Source organism: Colias croceus, chromosome 12 (assembly GCF_905220415.1).
Source record: "Colias croceus chromosome 12, ilColCroc2.1".
NCBI lineage: Eukaryota > Metazoa > Arthropoda > Insecta > Lepidoptera > Pieridae > Colias > Colias croceus.
The window spans coordinates 10,215,684-10,235,915 of record NC_059548.1 but is presented as its reverse complement, the minus strand read 5'-3'; the positions used below and the strand labels follow the sequence as shown (position 1 = coordinate 10,235,915).

General features: G+C 33.9%; 3 protein-coding genes and 2 long non-coding RNA genes across 5 annotated transcripts; 2 read left to right on the top strand and 3 right to left on the bottom strand.

Moving 5' to 3' along the window:
• Window positions 1-314: 314 nt before the first annotated feature.
• Window positions 315-9,211, bottom strand: LOC123696308 (ATP-dependent RNA helicase DDX42). Its single transcript, XM_045642415.1, has 15 exons — window positions 8,825-9,211; window positions 8,484-8,574; window positions 7,950-8,116; window positions 7,421-7,661; window positions 6,963-7,119; window positions 4,978-5,117; window positions 4,786-4,885; window positions 4,437-4,565; window positions 3,966-4,140; window positions 3,217-3,313; window positions 2,793-2,943; window positions 2,085-2,278; window positions 1,562-1,671; window positions 1,055-1,178; window positions 315-453 (listed from the first exon to the last, which is right to left on the bottom strand). The coding sequence occupies exons 1-15, from the start codon at window positions 9,052-9,054 to the stop codon at window positions 334-336; spliced, it is 2,226 nt and encodes a 741-aa protein (XP_045498371.1). The 5' UTR covers window positions 9,055-9,211; the 3' UTR covers window positions 315-333.
• Window positions 5,510-6,914, bottom strand: LOC123696310. Its single transcript, XR_006752059.1, has 2 exons — window positions 6,696-6,914; window positions 5,510-6,421 (listed from the first exon to the last, which is right to left on the bottom strand). It is a non-coding gene; the product is annotated as an uncharacterized LOC123696310 (long non-coding RNA).
• A 2,205-nt stretch (window positions 9,212-11,416) lies between the features above and the next one.
• On the top strand, window positions 11,417-12,059 carry LOC123696271. The gene is made up of 2 exons (XR_006752050.1): window positions 11,417-11,738; window positions 11,884-12,059. It is a non-coding gene; the product is annotated as an uncharacterized LOC123696271 (long non-coding RNA).
• A 524-nt stretch (window positions 12,060-12,583) lies between these two features.
• LOC123696162 (partner of Y14 and mago) lies at window positions 12,584-14,020 on the bottom strand. The gene is made up of 3 exons (XM_045642215.1): window positions 13,837-14,020; window positions 13,363-13,632; window positions 12,584-12,944 (listed from the first exon to the last, which is right to left on the bottom strand). The coding sequence occupies exons 1-3, from the start codon at window positions 13,868-13,870 to the stop codon at window positions 12,691-12,693; spliced, it is 558 nt and encodes a 185-aa protein (XP_045498171.1). The 5' UTR covers window positions 13,871-14,020; the 3' UTR covers window positions 12,584-12,690.
• Window positions 14,021-15,369: 1,349 nt separating this feature from the next.
• LOC123696403 (protein lin-37 homolog) lies at window positions 15,370-20,220 on the top strand. Its single transcript, XM_045642551.1, has 6 exons — window positions 15,370-15,591; window positions 15,796-15,910; window positions 17,399-17,587; window positions 17,935-18,070; window positions 18,491-18,636; window positions 19,405-20,220. Exons 1-6 carry the CDS (start codon window positions 15,504-15,506, stop codon window positions 19,412-19,414), a joined length of 684 nt encoding a protein of 227 aa, XP_045498507.1. The 5' UTR covers window positions 15,370-15,503; the 3' UTR covers window positions 19,415-20,220.
• The last annotated feature ends 12 nt before the right edge of the window (window positions 20,221-20,232 follow it).

The window sequence follows — 20,232 nt, the reverse complement described above, 5'->3', positions numbered from 1 at the left end:
GCCTTTATGTCTTTATTACACGTCTAGTTTTTATTAACTACCTAAATTATATTCAGTCATCTGTATACTTAATATTACCAAGCTGAAGAGTTTGTTTGTTTGCTTGAACGCGCTAATTTCAAGAACCAGGAGTCTGAATTGACTTCTTTGTCATGCCACCGAGACATTTTTCTATATTCCACCGGGAATCAAACCTACGACCCCTGTTCTACGCTCACGCGTTAACCACTGTACCAAAGAAGCGGTCAAATGAATAAAATTAGAGGTATTCAAAATGTTCAAAAAAACGAGGGTAGGTAAATAAAACACGCATATATTTAGGTACATATATAATCACTCCCAGCGGCTCTTCTTGCCAGAGCGTCGCGTGCGCTCGGGCTGTGCGGGCGCGTTCACACCGGGCTGCAGCACTTCGCGAGTTTGTTCCCACGAGTGGTCCGTGGACGCTGTGAACTGGGGAATATATGAAATTGATGAGTTTATTTTTTTTTAAAGTACCAAACTATATACTTATAAACAAATTGTATTGACAAAAAGAATCAATGTAAAAGCGAAATTGAGACAGAAACTGGAAGAAAATTAAAGACACCGATGACATTATAATTAATTTATGCTATTTTAAATTCTTGTTTATTTTTCAGACCCTAAAAAATTATTATAAAGTGTCCGAAAAATGAAATAAAATGTCGCTTCCAGCAGAAATCGTTAAAAGATCGAAGACAAACTTTATTTAAGTATTTTTAATTGAATTATGTATTTTTATTTTTCCTTTTCATGAAATACCGCTAAAAACAATTGCCAAAAATATAAATCGCTAAGTGAAATTCAAGTGGCCACTAGAACAAAGAAAGGAAAACATCCGCTTGATAACAATAGTACATAATTCAGAAGATACACGCATTTAAGTCTAACGATATTCATTTCTTTTGGATCAGTTATTAAATCCTTTCAAATAAACTATTTTCCTACTATTTTCAAAAATCACATCACATTTTTTTTTCTATATGTCACCTACTAGTTCGACTTTTTTTCTATATCTACCCGCAAAACCTACCTTATTGTACTGCGAGCGGAAGGCTTGTTTGAGCGACGCCAGTCTGTCGGTGGCCGGCCCGCCACTGGGAACATTCACTATTGGCTCTTCTGTCACATTGGGTAGACCGGGCCTCTCTTTATACCTAAGATAAATACAAAAATTATATTATATATAGAGCCATCTATTGACATACAAAGTAAGCCTTAGAACAGCTGATTAGTTAAATATTCGTATATTCAATACAACGCCATCTATTGAAACACGAAGTATATTTTAGAAGAGCTGATTAGTTAAATATTCGTGAATTTAATTCAACGCCATCTATTGACATACAAAGTAAATCTTCTAACAGGTGTTCGTCGATTTAGTGCCATTTATGAAATTAAAACTAAATTTATTGAGACTACTAATAAAAACAGAAGAAGAATTAAACACAAAGAATAATGACAAGTGGCATTTAGTAAAAATTGCAGTCACATAACGAACCAAAATATTTCTGGTTTTAAAAATTAAATCAAAACTTACCCTAAACCACAGCCGCCGATATTCAAGTTTTTGCCTTTTCCCTTCTTGAAACGCGACTTCCTGAACCAAGCGGACTGCATCGCCAATTGTGTCAATTCTTCGGGAACTTCCTATTTATTAAAAATACTGGATTTTAGCAAAGGAAAATTGTATGCATTTTACTGCCTTATTTTGAAACATCTTTCTATTTTGAACGATTTGTCTGATACAAATAAATATTAAACAAAAAAGTGAAAAGTGCAATAACTTAATCTTTAAATCGAAAAACTAGCTTTCAAAAGTAATTTTATAAAAATTAGTAAGTAGAGAGCACCCGACATGTTGCGGCGGAAGTGCGGTACCGCTGCGGTGACGCTGCGTCGATTTACTTAGAACTACGGTAGCTATTGTTCATGTCGCCCGCCTCTCGCCGGGTGGTAAAATCTATGCGGCGCCGCAAAGCGTCGTGTGCACACTAATTTTAATTGTATCCGTGGCCAGCTTTGTGACCGCCACAACATTACTGTACTCCAGGCTCGCCTACCTGTTGAGCACCTTCCAAGTTTCTCAGCAAGTGCCCCGCAAACTCCTTATCCTTATCCCTCGCCAGCAATGTATACGCGTCCCCCCGCACCCCCGCGCGCCCCGTGCGCCCCACGCGGTGCGTGTGCGTGTCGATGTCACGAGCTACTGTGTAGTTGATCACGGTACGTATGTGCGGGATATCAAGACCGCGAGCTGATGAGAAACGTGGTGAAAATTAGCGAAAAATTAAGGCTAAGAGAATCAGGCTCGAAGGACCAAGCTCTATCATGGTTAGGAATGTAAAATTAAAAAAAAAAACAGTAATTGAATCTACCTACTACACATTTAACATTTTTTAACATTAATTTCAGATGGAATCCGGCTCGAAGGACCATTTTGAAACACTCGTTGAAAAACCAGATTAAATACCAATTTACTTATTTTATAAAGTTATGTTAAATGGAATGTTTGATGAATGCTTCAAAACTCTTCTCAATCCTAAACCGTCGCGAAGAACATTATTGTAACTATTATTATAATTTGATAATATCCGAAAGTAATGAAAAGCTTTGAAATAAACTACTTATTCTCATATGAAATCCGAATCAAAAGACCATTTTATAAACCTCATTAACATTTGATCTTCACCAAAATTAACGATATCTATGCAATACTAATGTATATATTCCACAAAATATCTTTAATCTTTATTTATCATCATCATCACCTGCAACATCAGTAGCAACAAGTATGTTCTGCTCCTGCCGCTTGAACGCGGTGATCACTTTGTTCCTGTCAGCTTGTTCCATGTCACCGTGCAACAATAGTGCGTCATATTGTTGCACGCCCAAGTTCGCAGCTGTTTGTTCCGCTTCTAGCTATACGAAAAATAAACAGAAGTTAGAATCAGTCCTGATACAGCCCTGCAAGTTACAAATTTACGATAGAATATAAGTCTTTGTCATTATAAATCGAAGCCCTAGAAAACAAGGCAGATTCTAATTAAGGCAGATGAGTAATTTTTATTTCTGTGTTTTCCGCCTTCATATGTACCTTATTTTTTACTTAGCACAAATAATACCTTCCAATCTATTAACATTACAGTACAACACGGAATTATTTCTATTACCTACTTTATTTTATATGCTAACCTTTTTGGTAACGAATATTAAAATGCTACCCGCTGACAAAAACTCAACGAGATTGTGCAGTAGCCACGGCCATTTTTCTTCTGGTTTGTTGAATATGCTGTAAGAATTATTTCTAGTTAATGTCAAATATAATATTTGGCAGGCGTATATGTTTAGAGAAATAATTTCCCTTTCCTCTAATGGTTTGGCTGACTTGGTGATTGACAAATCAGCACAATAAAAGTGACAAAACAGTGTGATGCTAGAAATGATGTTGATGATAATGTTTGGTATTAAAAATTCTTGAAAGCATTATTTACATTATTTAAATTGTGTTGTTATGCGTTGAGTTGAGGTGCGTAGCAGTGCGGTGCGGTGTGATGCGGGGCATTTGCGTTTACGCTTGTTTATGCGTATTGCGTTTGCGTATACTCTTGTATATGCGTATTGCGTTTGCGTATACGCTTGTATATGCGTATTGCGTTTTCGTTTGCAAATGTTTATGTCGTGGCGTAGCGTGGTGTGACGTAGCGTAGGGTTGAGTGACGTGTTTTGACGTGGCGTAGGGTTGAGTGTCGTGTTTTGACGTGGCGTAGGGTTGAGTGTCGTGTTTTGACGTGGCGTAGGGTTGAGTGTCGTGTTTTGACGTGGCGTAGGGTTGAGTGACGTGTTGTGACGTGGCGTAGGGTTGAGTGTCGTGTTTTGACACTGCGTGTGTGTGGAGTGGTGTGATATGGTGTGGTGTGTGTAGTGTGGTGTGGCGCACATACCGCACGTGCTGCGCCACCAGATGGCACGCCTGGCCGGCGGCGCCGTGCTGCACGCGCACGGGGTCGTGCAGCGCGTCGCGGGCGAGGCGCTCCACGCGGCGCGGGAACGTCGCGGAGAACAGCAGCGCCTGCCGCTCGGGCCGCACGTGCGCGCAGATCGAGCGCACCTGCGGCTCTGCGGGCGAACGAGGAACGCACGTTTATATACGGTAAACCATAGACTAGACACATTCGATTATGCGGGGTGAATTTTTCAACTTCACGTCGTAGGCGAAATTTACCACATAGTTTCGATTGAAAAACGCTGAAAAAAGCAAGACAATGTTTCCTTTAAGGTATATATTTTAACAGAGTATTTTAGTAGAGTAAAAATCGAAAATTTATCCAATATCCATCAAAATACCCGCAAAAATAAACACTTCTTATCCGAATCAACCTAATTTATAACCCGGCTACAATAAATTAACTTACCAAAACCCATGTCAAACATTCTATCCGCTTCATCTAGCACCAAATACGTGACCCTCTGCAAGTTGGTCGCTTTACACTTTATCATGTCTATAACACGACCCGGGGTGCCTACGACGATTTCAGCACCACCTATGAACAAAACAACCCTATATAACCCAAAAAATATTTGAAAAAATAGAAATAGCAAAAAAATTCGATCCTGAATGATGTCAAAGGCTAATAGGAATTATGCTAAGCTAATAGAAGTAAAAAATATTTAAGTGTAAAAATTTAAAGTTTCATAAAATACATTATTTTACATCTTATGAATTGTTCTTTTTAATCTGATTTTTTTATTTTTTATTATTACCTTCTAACGCCTTTGTCTGCTCCCACTTCGATCCACCACCATAGCAACATACGCATCGAATATTATACACTTTGCCGAATTTCTTCGCCTCCATGTAAATCTAGAAAAAAAAACAGGGCCATTACATCTTTTTTCCATTGAAAACAAATGTGTCCACACAGTATATTCAATTAAAATTATTTTTTTACTGACCTGTTGTGCCAATTCTCTCGTCGGTGCCAGAATTAATCCAATAGGTCCATCGCCGGGTGCTAATTCCTTTTGATCCATGATATGTACCAGCAAAGGCCATAAGAACGCCGCCGTCTTACCCGATCCCGTTCTAGCAATACCTATTAACATTGTGTTTTTATGATCTCAAATATCTAACCTAAATTTAATTTAAATCTAGAAATTTTGAAAATTCACTACTCAGTTATCTATAAAAGGAACATTGACGGACCAACAATAGACCCTTGAGACACCCCTATATTTATATTGTAATTTTCCTACGAAAAAGATCTTTATCGAGTCAAGTATGAATTCATTACATTTAAAATTAATAGTCTATTTTTATCCATGCATAGTTAAAATTTTACAAATAAATTTAACAAATTACGTAAAGGCAAATAAATCAAAGGCCTTAACCCTTAAATTGTCACCCCTAGATAACTTGTGTTTATAATGTCCAAATTTGGAGGACGTATTGGAATTAGGATAGAAAAGAGGAAAATGAAAAAAAAAATTAAAAATTTTAATTTTTTCTATTGTTTTCACTATGTCACATAAAACGGACATTGCCAATTATATGTACATGTTCGAACCGTCACATATAACGGACATTGTACATTATTCCTGCAACCGTGGTACATGACTACAATGCACATTTTCAACTCTGTAATTCAAAATTATTATCAAATTATAATTATGGAGGATCTAGAATAAGCTTTTCAAACGTCTGTCTTAAAATGTTGGTTAAAACTTTAACGATATCGTTAAAAATAATGGATTTTAAAAAACGACAGTACTAAAAATCACAGCCTAAGAATATGCTAAGAATTGGAATAGAAATAGTATTACATAGCCTGAGAACTTATCTAATACACCAAGAAAGTCCTCTTCCCATTCACTAAATTGTACAGTTTGAAATGTGTTTGCTTCATCGTATGCAAAGAAGTCGTATACCATGCCTGAAGTACCAAAACGAACAGGAAATTTAAATCGCTTTTTTTGGATTCTTTGGCATATATTATATCCATTGTCTGCCTGTTTTTTAATTTGTAAGGTATTATATTATTTAAATTTTCAAACATTGGGTGGTATTTCTGGTAAGTAACATGATGCTGTGGCTGAAGAACTACTGAGAAGTAGGGAAGATTCATCTCACACCTCATGTAATGGCTGTAATTCTGCAGCAATAATATTTTGTTGATGGTAAAAATTCTGACTTTTTGAATCTTCATTGTGTCTCAAATCAATATGTCGTATAATTCCGAAGGTATGGTGCTGGGGGTAAATGATTGACACTGTTATCATAGTGAAATCACTCCTGTAGGTCTACATTTCCTTCGAAATCGACATCTCAACTCAACGCCAGACTCTTCAGCTTCCGCCAGAGGTAGTGAGGGAATTTTTTATTGATTGCCAAGTCATGCTCCTGTAAAATATAATAAAAATAGAGAAAAATATATCAAAATTATTCCGTTGAAAATGGAGGGCCTTATTGGCAACGTCCGTTACATAGGACATGTGAAGAATACCCTAGTATATACTCCAAGTTGTCAACGTCCGTTTTATGGGACATCGTATATAAACGAATATTTGTATACCAAATATTGTAAAATATGTCAAAATTATGTCAAAATACTATACTTACAATCGTATTCTAACTAATAATATAACATTATAAGCAAAATAGCCAAAATACTTACAGATATTATCAATTTTATCAAAAGAGTCAAGAGATCCGTTTTTTGCAATTTTCAAATGGTCACCATTCGCGACTGTACATGGCTTTGGTAAAAAAACCTGCATGTACGCGAAGGACATAGCTAGTCTCTTCCCAATATACCGATTAGCGAAGCTTAGGTCTGCCATAACAGCGCCAGCATGTGTGTAAATACTATGTCTTTTAAAACGGACGAAATCAATTTAAGGGTTAATGAAATCTTACGAATATTTTTTAAATGTTGTTTTACCAATAAGATCTCTTCCAGATAAAGCGGCGGGTACACCGGCCGCTTGTACAGGTGTGGGTTGCGTGTACTCTGAGCGACGGATAGCTTTCATTAGCTGTTCGTCAAAGCCAAGATGGGCGAAACTGCTGACTGGTCGTGGTGGTTCAGGTCCTGATATCTGGATATGACCAAAAATTATAAAAACACCAAGAATCATTAAAGATATTATATTTATAGCACAAATTGTATTTTCATGACATGGAACGAATGTAAAATATAAATGAAGAACTAATAGATATTAAAATTGGACAACATACAACATACTTACTACTCTTTCAAGAAGACAATGTTTCATTGAACATTGAGATTAGTATCAGATTGAGAGAATTAGAAAATTAAATTATTCTATCTTAATTGCGTCAAGTTAAATGCCAACATAAAAATATTTGTTCTAATTAATTACAATTTCAACCCCTTACCTGTACACCTAAATTATTTTTCAATTCTTCAACTTGTTCATGTGTTAGTTTCTCTATATCTTCGTGTGGGGTGTAGAAGTTCTTTTCAAATGGTTCATATACAATTTCCGAATGATCTATAGGAGGTAGGGGATCTATGAACTTCTTTTTGGGAGGAGCAAGGGGGTTGCCATCTTCGTCATACTCGATTTCAACGTCTGAAGTGTCATCTGCAGCACTAAGTGGATTTTCTTCCATATATCTGTAAATAGGGATGAAATGAAAATTGTTTGATACATAATATTTTAATTCCACTACCTCTTTGGCAATGACATGGATAAGAGAAACAAATAAATTGCTCATAAATATCTCCATGATCAATTTAGAATTTACAGTTACAATTACATAAAACACAATTCTTGTGTAATAGCAATAAGCAATTTAATTTGCCATATTTATATATGAATTGTATAATTTGTATAATTGTAAATATCACACTCCATTTCTCTATACTTAATAGTTGCGACTACCAATAACAAGTAAACCTTACTTATAATAGCTTTCTTCATCGTCCATTTCATCAATATCTCCCCGCGTGCCTCTGGCTGTTTCACCCTTGCCTGTTGCTTCATTCTCTTTGCTTGTCTTCATGTCTTTTGCCGCTTGTTGCTCCAAACCAGCCATGTACGCGTCAAGGGGATCTTCTTCTTCATTGTCCTAGAAAATGAAAGATTATTTTACTTATTTGGTTGATACTTTTTACTGTAACTATGTATTGATTTTTATTACATTATCTTTATTAGATATTGTGTTATTCCTTCATGAAATTGATAGAAGGCTTGCCCTGAAGTTTACAGTTTACCCTTTTTGTGACAGTCATTCTGAATGTTATTTGTTAGTTTTTGCTTTTTACAATAAAACTAAGCTTATGGCCATCTACAAGGTCAAATATCTTTATGCTAAAATTTAAAGACAAGTGATGTTATTGTGGTGAAAATAATGAAAGACACTCAGAGTAATAACAAAAATCTATCAACTTGCTAGTTTAGACTTCAATTTATAAAATCAACAAAAACTGCATTACATGAGACTTAGCCATGTCATAGCTGGGGCTGCCTGGTGCCGGGATGTATGCTAGAGCTGGTGTTGGAGGCTCGTCATCATCGTCAAAATATCTGCAATTCAAATTAACTTGTTTATAATATAAACTTAAAGTTACTTTAGATTTGCTAGTGTTTTTCATCTCAATAACATATTTGAAATTAATCTATCCTACAAACAAAAAATCAATGAACATCACTTTGAGAAAACTCATTATGCGGAACCTTATCAGCAGTATCCGCCCATGTCTATCTATAAATTTTTGAAGTTTAAATACTTAATAAAAATAAAAAAAGATTACTTTTTAATGTTCACTCTACTTACTCGTCTTCTGTCTTTGAGCGTTTCTTTCCCAAGGTCCCCCAATTGCCGGTCATAGCATTTTGCGTGATAGCATTCATAGTTGAATAGCCCTGCTTCGACAGCCCCGCCGGGGGAGGAACGCTGTTCATGGCCGTAGGAGGAGGCACTGCGTGTAACGACACATTCGAGGGATTCCGCTTGGGCATCGAGAACCCAGCGAAACCAAAACCCTTACCACCATTCCCACTCATTTTTGCTAACAAATCGATTTCCCTTATAACTAATTATATGCACATTACATTACTATAAAAAAATAAACGAATCAACTGATCTATTTCACGATAATCATTTTATTAAAAATAAAAATAGCCAATTTTGCTACATCCAAGCACAAGCACTTGACCATAATTTGACAGTTGACATTTATCGAATTAATATTGACATTTGATAAGTATATCCAAAATTGATGCGTTCAGCGTTTGATGATTACCTATTACAAAAATAACCAATTCCTATTTTAAAATATGAACTGATATTCTTACAAAATGTCAAATAATTTAATAAATAAAATATAATAAAAGGATGCAACACAGCAGAATAATATTAATATAATTTAAATTGTATTTTGACTGTTGTGTTGTCATGGAGTAAATAAATTATGACCTAAGAGCAATAAACCTATAGAGTTCTTATATTGAGACAGAACAAAATACATATTTTCTAATCTAGTCTTACTACTTACTCTTAGTCAATAACAGCATAAGCCAGATTGAGATAGCGATAGAGTATCTGCACTGTCTTCAAACGTAGCGCGCCGGCAGTCAGTTTGTTTTCCAACCAGCTGGTGGGCTCAGTGTGTCAATTAGTGTTTTTAACGAAATATTTAGAAAATATAAAGTGTACAGTGTTTCTTTTTATTTGTCAGTGTGCTAAAATAACTATTGTATGTTTATCAACCGGCTATCACTAGTCGAATGGGAGTTTTGGATAAAAACAATGTGCAAATATCTTTCCATCGGTAAGTGATTTTCAGCAAATTGATAAATATTTATGTTTTAAACCTATTTGAAGGTTTTATCAAGCGCTTTTTTGTAATTTTATGTTGTAACTGTAACATTTACCCACTTTATGGGGTTGTGGAATATAGAATAATGAAATAATTTTTAAAAAATGTCACAATAATATCACGTTTGGCATTTTGTTTACCACCGTAGTGTTGTAACACATCTAGCGTATATTATCGATTTATGACAAAAAATCTATTTCATATTAACGTTGATTTATTTATTTTGTTTCTTATATCAGATTTATATTATGTAGTTGTTCTTGCAAATAATAGATGTAAATGTTTTACCGCAGGAAAATAAAACGGCCACGTGGTTGTTTTATTTGCCTTATGTGTTTTAGTTTTCGTTTGTTGTTTATTAATTTCTCTTTCAGATTATTAATAAATTCATTTTGTTTTAGATTTCCAGAGCTAAATAAAAAATGGGTATAAAACATGAGACATGAGTTGATTGGACGCCGCCACAATTTGCTATATTGTGTTCACTGCATTTCGAGCCTGCGTGTTATCAAGATGGATACTCTGGAAGAATTGTGCAATCTTACGCTTACGTTTTTTTTGTTCCTGTAGTTAGATAATAAATACATTTGATTAAAGAGAGTGAATTTTTATTTTGAAATTTTTTACACATAAGTTACTTTAAATGTGTAGGTACCTAAATATGTGAAAATAAAACGGTTGATAAAATGACAATTCTCATAGATGAGAAACTACTATTGAAATACATACTTAGTATACATGCGTTTTCAAAGGAAAACCCGCATAGTTCCCATTCCTGTTGGATTTACGGGATCAAAAGTAATTTTTCCAAATTTCATTGTAATCGGTTTAGTAGTATTCGCGTGAAAGAGTAACAAACATTCATCCTCACAAACTTTCGCTTTATTAGTAGGATGTTAGGAAAATGTTTTCATTAAGACTGTCCTTTTATTAACTTGTTAAAATGCTGCATGATTCCTTCATGCTGACTGTGCCTTTCTCCTCACTCCTTTAACTTTATCATCATTTCCTTCTTTATTTTAAATTACATTTCAAGTTTTAAAATTTCTTTTATAATATACTAGCTTTCCGCCCGCGTTTTTAAAGAAAATCCTGCACGGTTCCCGTTCACGTAGGATTTCCGGGATAAAACCTAACCTATGTGTGTATGTACAAAATTTCATTGTAATCGGTTCCGCAGTGAAAGAATAACATCCATTCTGGCATAATTTCGCATTTATTATATACAAATAATGTATTCAACTGAAATTAATTATAAGTTTTGTTTTTTTTTTATTTATTATTTCACGAATCCGTAAATGCAAAATACATTCACGATTCTATCGATTGAAGCACATCCCATCACTATCACCTTCTATCTATCTAAATACGTACCTATAGTAAAAATGGTGCCATGACTATGTTGAAACGTAGCTTGTTGTCTATAGCTGTCTCATTCTTTCATACGACGTTTTCTTTAGATAGAGAGAAACAAATATATGTAAATTGTATACGCTCGATATAAGTACTCTATAGGTTTATTGCTCTTAGATTATGACAAAATAAACTTGTCAAACAAGTTTGGCAACACGTAAAAGTAAACGAATTGAAACTCATTTTCATTTTCATAATTCGCAGTTGTTTTGCAATAAGAACAAAGATTAGAGATTTCAGAAACTAAACAATTTCGAAAAAATGTATGTTCAACTGTTACTTTTGGTATTTTGTTTGATTGCCATCACGAAGGTGGAAGCATCACAAGGGTACGATTTTGGCGATTTCCTAGCAACTATGTTAGGAATTGGTATCGCAGTGACTGGTATTCTAGCATGCTTAGGAAATTACGCTAGGCAAAAGGCAAGGAACGAATTTATATAAGTGTTTAATTATGTAAGTATACTTCTATAAATTTTCCGTTATAAGTTTAAAGTACATTATTATTTATGAGATTAAAACGACTGCCGAAAACATAAATATTAACTACTTCTTACACTTTTCATGTTTCTGTTTCAAATAATGACATTGTTCTTTGCAGAGTTTCTTCTAAGTTGTAACCACAAGGAAATAAAGATGATAACTTATTTATAATGAATATAACATAGCACCAAAGGAGATGATTATTTGCAAGTTGAAGTGATAGATTGTTTTTGCAGAAAACATTAACATCATGTACTTGTAACTTAATCAGTGATTATATTGTTATCTATTGTACCAGCTGTTTTCATTATTCCCAGTTCTATAGCATTTAGAATTAAAATTGTTTATTAGAATACTAGCTGAGCTCTGTGGTTTCACCCGCACTGTTGGTCTTAGCGTGATGATATATAGCCTATAGACTTCCTCGATAAATGAGCTATCTAATACCGAAAGAATTTTTCAAATCTGACCAGTAGTTCCCGGGATTAGCGCGTTCAAACAAACAAGTCTTCTGCTTTATAATTTTCGTAAAGATGTAATATACTAGTCTCTTCTCTACAATTAGAGAAACTGGCTTGCCTAACAAAGTTTCACAAAAATTTTATACATGAATGGGTAATTGTGAAAATTCCCTACCTGTATAAAACTACATTATTCCTGAGACAAATCCTCCTGAATATATTTTGATGATGTTTGAACAAAATTATTAGTAATCTTGATACATAACATCTACTCAACTTCTCTTCAAACCTAAAATGTCACCTAAATAAATAATGAAAAGCACATCTAGCACTTACAAAACAGTAAAACACATCCAAGATTGTAAATAATTTTATTTTACAAGTGCAAATAAATTTCATGCACATATTTCATTTAGAAAATTAATTAAAATTGAGTAATTTAAAACGTAATATTATGACTTTTCTTAAACACTAGCTTTTTCTAATTCTTGTATTGCTTGAATGATTTCATTTTTCTTTGATAATTTCTCCTTTTGATCTTTGTCGAGGGTAAGGGTGCCTAATTTTATCTTCTCCTCCAGAGTTTCAATGTCTCGGAGCTTTTTTCTAAGATTTTTTATTTTTTTATTGGGGTCTGAAGAGGGCTGTGATGATTGGCCGTTAAATGTTGGTTCTGTTATGCCACATTTTGACAGTTTCTCCGCAACTTCCTCTGCTCCTGTAAATAAGAACATTACAAGAATGCACAAACAAAAGAGAAATAATAAAAAGAAAATGTAAGAATAGATCTAATTTTTCATTGATTAATTCAATTTCAATAAAAATTTAGTGATTTTTTTATAACTACCTTCATTTGATCTTATAACAAACTGAGGTTTTAATAATAAATTATACCGATCATACCATGCGGTTCCATAAAAAAATGGGTATGGATCCTATTTTGTAAATTACCACAAAAAATTCTAATAAGATTTTTTAAAATTATTGTGACATAGCTTAATATGATTACCATTTTTATAGTTTTCTGATATAAATGAAATTTGGGAAGCATGTTTATATTTGCATCCTACATCATACAAGCAGCCAATATGAAGTCTGTTTACCACAAAACTAAATTGATAAATAATAAAACCAACCTGTCTTCTTTTTCTTTTTCTTCTTTTCCACATTGATAATCATTCCTGGGATCGGTTGAATAGTTCCGCCGGCCTTCTTGGGTTTCCGCGCTTCAGCCACGATTTCTGGAGTCAAACCAACAGGCAAGCCAGTGGTCTGTCTAGCTTTAAACTGCTTTCCTTTACTTTCATACAGTGGAACTTCCTCTTGAGGCACATAGCCGTCTCTAACCCGCCGCGGTTTCCTCCATGTACCATCGGGACGTTGAGTAGCTGGTATAAACTTGCTTCCTGAAAATAGACTTGATATAAAGCAAGGGAGAACCGAGACGTCACATTTTTTCGCGCTAACCAAGATCTGAGCTGAATTGTACAAGCTTTATTAGAAAAACATAATTATAGATTTGAACTCACAAAAATAATGTTATGTTAAGTTATGCTTAATCTATTTGCTAAAGATTATCAATTGTTTTAAATATACAAACAATCGCGTACCATCTGCGTCATGTTGATAACTTGTTGTGGCCATCACACTTCATATATTGTGTATTTTAAAGTAAAAATAACTTCCTACATCAAATTAGATTGAGTTCATTTATTATTATATTCAAATAAAGTGCTTTTTTATTTTCATGAGCTAAATACAGATGTAGCTTCCATTAGGTAGGTATTGAAGCCAATTGACATTGACACCATTATACTCTTTGCATTGACAGCACATTGACATTCTATTATTCGTTTAACAATCGAGTCTGTACCTATTTTTATTAAATACTAGCGGTCCGCCCCGGCTTCGCCCGTGGTACATATTTCGCAAAAAAAAGGTATGCCTATGTTCTTTCTCAGGGTCTAAAGTTTGTCTGCGACAAATTTCATCAAAATCCGTCGAGAGGTTTAAGCGGGAAAGCGTAACAGACATACAGAGTTACTTTCGCATTTATAGTATTAAAATATAATATTATAGTAAAATATAGTAAATATAGCAAAGGTATATAGTATATGATATTTGATATAATTGGTGATGTAAAGTTACTATGGAAAGGGATTTTAATCTTGGTTCCCTATTGAAGTTATACTTCTTTTGGCGCGATGGAGAAAAATGATGAGAGTGAATTTCACAATGCGCGCACACCGACACCTAAATTTCACAGCATGAAGTTAGTTCTAGGTGGTATGAAAATTGATAACTATTGTATATTCTAGTATTTTTTTTTTCATACGCCAAAGAACTTAACTTCTAACGCGTGTACAAAAGTACACACACTCTTTTTTATTACCTATTACAATTATATCACACGTCACTCTTTTAATGTATGCATCGTGTATAATTATACAGGGTGTATAAGTGTGCACCAAGGTGTGCAGTGTGCACAGGCGATTTTTCCGTAAGTATTACAGATAACAAATATTAAATAGATTTTAGCTTTATTTTTCTTATTTTGGTTTTCTGCTTTAATTACTTCGCAAATTTGAAGTGGCATTTTCCACGCATTTTACGGATATTTTCCGGGAATTTTCCGGGCATTTCCCAGGAATTTTCCGGTTATTTTCCGGGATTTTCCCAGGCATTTTCAGGGGATTTTCCAGGTATGCCCGGAAAAATGCGTGAAAACGTCGGGAAAAAGCGTGGAAAATGCGACTTCAAATTTGCGAAGTAATTAAAGCAGAAAACCAAAAAAAGAAAAATAAAGCTAAAATCTTTCATATTAAATGTTTATGGGATATTCATATTTCATACTTAATGTATATATGGGAGGATTTAAAGATAATTTTTTTGATAGATAGATTTCTATTTATCGATTTATTTTTAAAAATTTACTACGGCCATTTTACTCATTAGGTGATGTACTTTCGATATCAGTTTAAAGTTTTTTGTTATCTGTAATACTTACGGAAAGTGTACGGAAAAATCGCCTGTGCACACTTACGATTACACCGATTACACCCTGTATATTAATGTATTTTCCTGTGGTATTTTCTATTATATATAGTCTATACCTACATTACTTACTCTGTGGTCTGTTCAGTTTGCTTCCGTCACCTGTCATTTCAAAACAAAAAACAAATCAATCTGGAAAATAGATTTTGTTTGAATTTAAATTTTTGATTCTGTTTTCGAAATTGTAAAGTAGTGTAAAGTTGTATTATTTAATTTTATCAAAATGCCCAAACGTAGAAGATTAACACCAATGAAAAGTAAAAATAAGATAACGACACCCGCAAAGAACAAAGATATAGATGAGCAAAGAGGTAAACTGTTAACTTTCAAGTTCAGTAATTTCCAATAATTAAGTAATAACTTTTTAATTTTCTATCGATCAATGATTATTGTTTGACAATAATTTTTTGGCCTGTACTTTTAAATATTACGATGCAGTTTCCTGTACTAAAAAGTGTTGTACATACAGTAGTGCATTATTCCTAATATTTAATTCTAAAATGATAATTTTATAGATCAAGAGGTAAATACTGCAAGAGGAAGACTTAAGGGTGCACTTATGGGGATGATGGAGCCACAAGCGGAAGAGTCGGATAATTCCTTAGACTTAACACCAGCTAAAAGAGAAAAGTATGATCATAGTTGAAAATAATAAGTTTTTTCCTTCATTCTTAATTAATGAAATAATTTAGTAATGACATGCATAACGTTAGTTATAATAATAATATAATAGATAGGGAGGCGAAGAGGGGAATTTTCTGCAATACTCGAGCGTGGCAGTTTAAGATATGAGAGATACCTTAGACCTAATATAACAAACTTTTTCACTATTTAGCTCTATATGTAGTGACGCGCGCCTAGGATAGACGATCAGATTAGTAAAAAAAAATCGATAGTCTGAAATACTCGAGCGCGTCAGATTAAGATATTGGGGGTTGATTTTAGTGTTTTAAGACTAAATTTAATTAATCTGACCATAAGTCCTTGACGCCGCCGAGTTATAGGGTCGCGAACTTGTAAAAAAAAAACGTTAACCCGGCATTCTCGAGCGCGATTTTTTTTATTTTTATTTTGAAGAATATAATCTAAAACTTACTAAAAACACAAAATCTGCCGGTTTCCGCATGACCGGAAGTCTGGAGGAGCCATTTCGTCTTCCGAAAAACGCGTTGCAGCATATAAGTCGCGAACTTTACTTTTTCAAAAAAAAAGTTTAAATAAACAAAAAAGGTAATTTTATTTTACAAAAAAAGGTCTCTTTTCATTTTTGTCCAAAGTTTATTTTTTTTTTACTTGAAGCATCATAAAAACTCAAACTCCCGGTTTTTTGAGTATATCTCGAAAACTGAGGGTGGTAAGAAAAATTGATCTGAAATAACGATGATTAAAAAAAAGAAACCCACAAACCTTTTTCGGTCAGATTAAGAGAACCCACCAACATTTTTATCAGATTAAGAAAATATGCTTTCAGGATACCTAGATAAACCTCCCCTATGAAAATCTGACGCGCTCGAGTATTTCAAAAGGACTTTTTTTTTCTGCATTTTCAAAAATTCATCGTAACTTATCGTCATGCCGTAATCGTCAGTTTTTTTAAGGGGAGCTTTCTTGGGGCCTAATTAACACCCCTTCCGAAAATCTGACGCGCTCGAGTAAATTTTTTTTTTGTGCATTTTTGACGAATTTATATGCCTAGCCCCACCACGCAAACCGGCAGATTAGTATACCGTTGTTATCAGAGGCACTTGGGGCATACGTAGTATGAATATCTGACGCGCTCGAGAATGCCCAAGTAACTGTTTTTTTTTACATTTTTGAAAATCCGTACACGCCAAACCCACCGCTAAAATGGTTTTTACCATAGAAGCTTTTCTTTTCGAAATTATTTTCTCTTTCGATTTTGATAAGTCTCGACGACGCCGTTGAATTACGCCATTTAGCTACCTCGCCTCCCTATCTATAATGTAATCTGTCATAACAGCTATAATTTGTTGAAATTATAGCCATTATGAAGATTTTGATAATTTTTTTTTTTATTTAAAAGCTTATGCTATCTTCATGGTACCTTTTTTTATATAGTCTAGTTCTGACATTTAACAATTTACATAAATATTTCAGAAAGGTTAGTAGCCATGATTCCACATCTGATGAAGACGACCCCAATAATGGTTTGACTCGGCAGTCCTATGTGCTGAAACTGTTTGACCGCAGTGTGGAACTGTCTCAGTTTAGTGAAGACTCTCCGTTGTATCCTATATGCAGAGCGTGGATTGTGAACCAGCCAAGAGCTGACTATAAGAAGTTTGCGTGAGTTTTTTACCATTTTCATTTCTATAGCATGAAATGCTATGTATAAATATTTGAAATATTTATAACTGGAATAAATTGATCTTGTAGTGGCACAATAATCTTATAATTCTCATTAATTTAGGTTGCCTAGGTCAACATATTGTCTGAATTAATTAACAAAACTGTTTTAAAGTTTGGATAATAGCCTAAGTATATGAAAATCTCATCTCATCAAATTTATAATTACTAAAAAGCGTGTAAAAAATGAAATAATCTTAAAGAATCGAATGCCAATACATTATTTAAAAGTTTTTTTCTGTTGATTATTCATAATATTAAAGGAGGTTCTTAATCCACTTTTTTAGTAACAAAGACGACAAGGAAGACAAAGTAACAGATGGCGTGGAACTACCAGGGCCTGAAGGACCAGTGGTCTCCAGGATACCAGAGCTTCTACCTGAACAATTGGCCGCTAATAAGGATAATATTAATTTGAATTATGTGAGTATATTTTTTTTTGCATTTAGTTTAATTTTGGCAATTTATTACTAATTAACATTAATAGTGTAGATAATATTGAGTTATTTGGTAAATTTATTTTAACGAAATTAAGCTGTTAAAATTTGTTTTCAAACAATTTGAGCTGTTTTAGTCTTGGAGCAATTAGTCCCCTGTCACACGCGCCAAATGTCGATATTGGGCACAAAACTATCTTTTTTTACATTAGCGGGAACTCATCCCCTCCCATTATCAACTTGCGTAGCACTCGGGCTGCTGGGGGATCGTGCCACATAAAAACACTAGCATTTTTTTAGCATGCCGATTTATTTACTCATATATTTCGCACACTATTTTTGAGTGATTTTTGAAATTTTTTTTCATGTATATGAAAGTATATGTTTATTTATTCTCGTACATTAGCGCGAACCGCCCCCCTCCCGCGAGCAACTCCTAGCGTGGCACGCGGGCCGCTGGGCGGGAGTGAGACGCGCGTGGCTCGAACAGGCGCAGAGAGTACATAGCAGATATGATGCCACGCAAAACGTGCTGTATAAGATTAATGTCAAGTTAGTGGATTTTTTTTATTTCTATTGTTATTTTGATTAGAGCTAGCGCGCAAGATCAACTTTTGTCTCCGCAACTATTTTTATCCGACTTCAAAAAAAGGAGGAGGTTATCAATTCGGCCGGTAGGTTTTTTTTTTTTTTTTATGTATGTACACCGATTACTCCGAGGTTTCTGAACCGATTTACGTGATTCTTTTTTTGTTCGATGCGGGATGGTGTCGAATTGGTCCCATAAAAATTTTATTCGGATAGGCCTTTTTTTTTTTGTTAACGGGGAGGAAATCTTCTAAAGATACTCTTTTTTGGGGAAAAAGAGAGCATGTGGGATTCTTACCCACTAACAAACAGACAAATTAATTCGGATAGGCCTAGTAGTTTTTATTTTATGAGCTTTTTTGTATGTATTTGTGAATGTTGCAAGTGCAAGTTTGAAGTCGGTTGTTTTTAACGCAGTTATTATAACATTATGTCTCTCCCATCAACTCTATGGGGAGTTACGTCGCTACGTGCGCGCACTTTCTTACTAGCCCATAGAGTTGATGGGAGAGACAAAATAGTTGCGGAGAAAAAAGTTGCTCTTTCGCGCTAGCTCTTAATCTCTGTTTTCGAATATGATGTTTTGTTTATCAAATTTATTTTTTGTGTTTAGTATATTAATCACTTAATATTCCCAGTGTTTTAATTTTTTGAAGCTAAATAACTACCCATTGATACTTATATATTGGATTAATTATTATTGTTTTAACTCAATTTTTTCTTTTATTACAGCGCTCTCTGATCGAAGAAAAAGCGAAACACCTGTATCTGATGGGAATAAATCGTAGACAAATAATAATTTGTAAATAAAATTTAGTTGAATCACACAGAAAAATCTTCATGCAAATATTCAATTTCTATTTAATGCTAAGTAATATAATTTTTTAGAAATCTTTTAGCCAGTTCCCTATTTTTTTTTTAAGAATATTTATTGTAAATAGAGATGCTTTACCTGTTTTTTTAAGCTCAACTCATACAGAATAAAAAAAAATCATTATTATTGTATTGCTTCTTATCATAATATGATAGTAAGTGGAATTGGACTGATTTGTAATAGAATTAAACTAAGGTGAATGAAACAATAGAGCAGAAATAGTCTATCAATTTATATAAAAATGAAACCCGTTTCGTTGTCACGGCATCACGTGTGAACGGCTGAACCGATTTCGATAATTCTTTTCTCATTATATTCCTATATGAGGATGGTTCTTCTGTAGAAAAACGTAAATATGCACCACTGGCGAAGCCGGGGCCGATCGCTAGTATGCATTCAATATCTCTTTATGCCTAACGAATTATAATATTTTGATGATTTATAATTTGAAGATCCTTAAGCTGATTTTAAAAATTGTAAACTTTTTTTTGTATTTTTCTATTTGTAAACGATTTTACGATATTTTTTGTTCGTCAGCGTCGATTGTATTGATTAAATCATGATTGATTTGTAAGTATATTGATTATTATAATTGTTATTACATTTTATTTTTTTAATCACTTTCATTTTATATAAATTTTCTGACAAAATAAAAAAAATTAAAGTCACATCCTTAACCCTTAAAA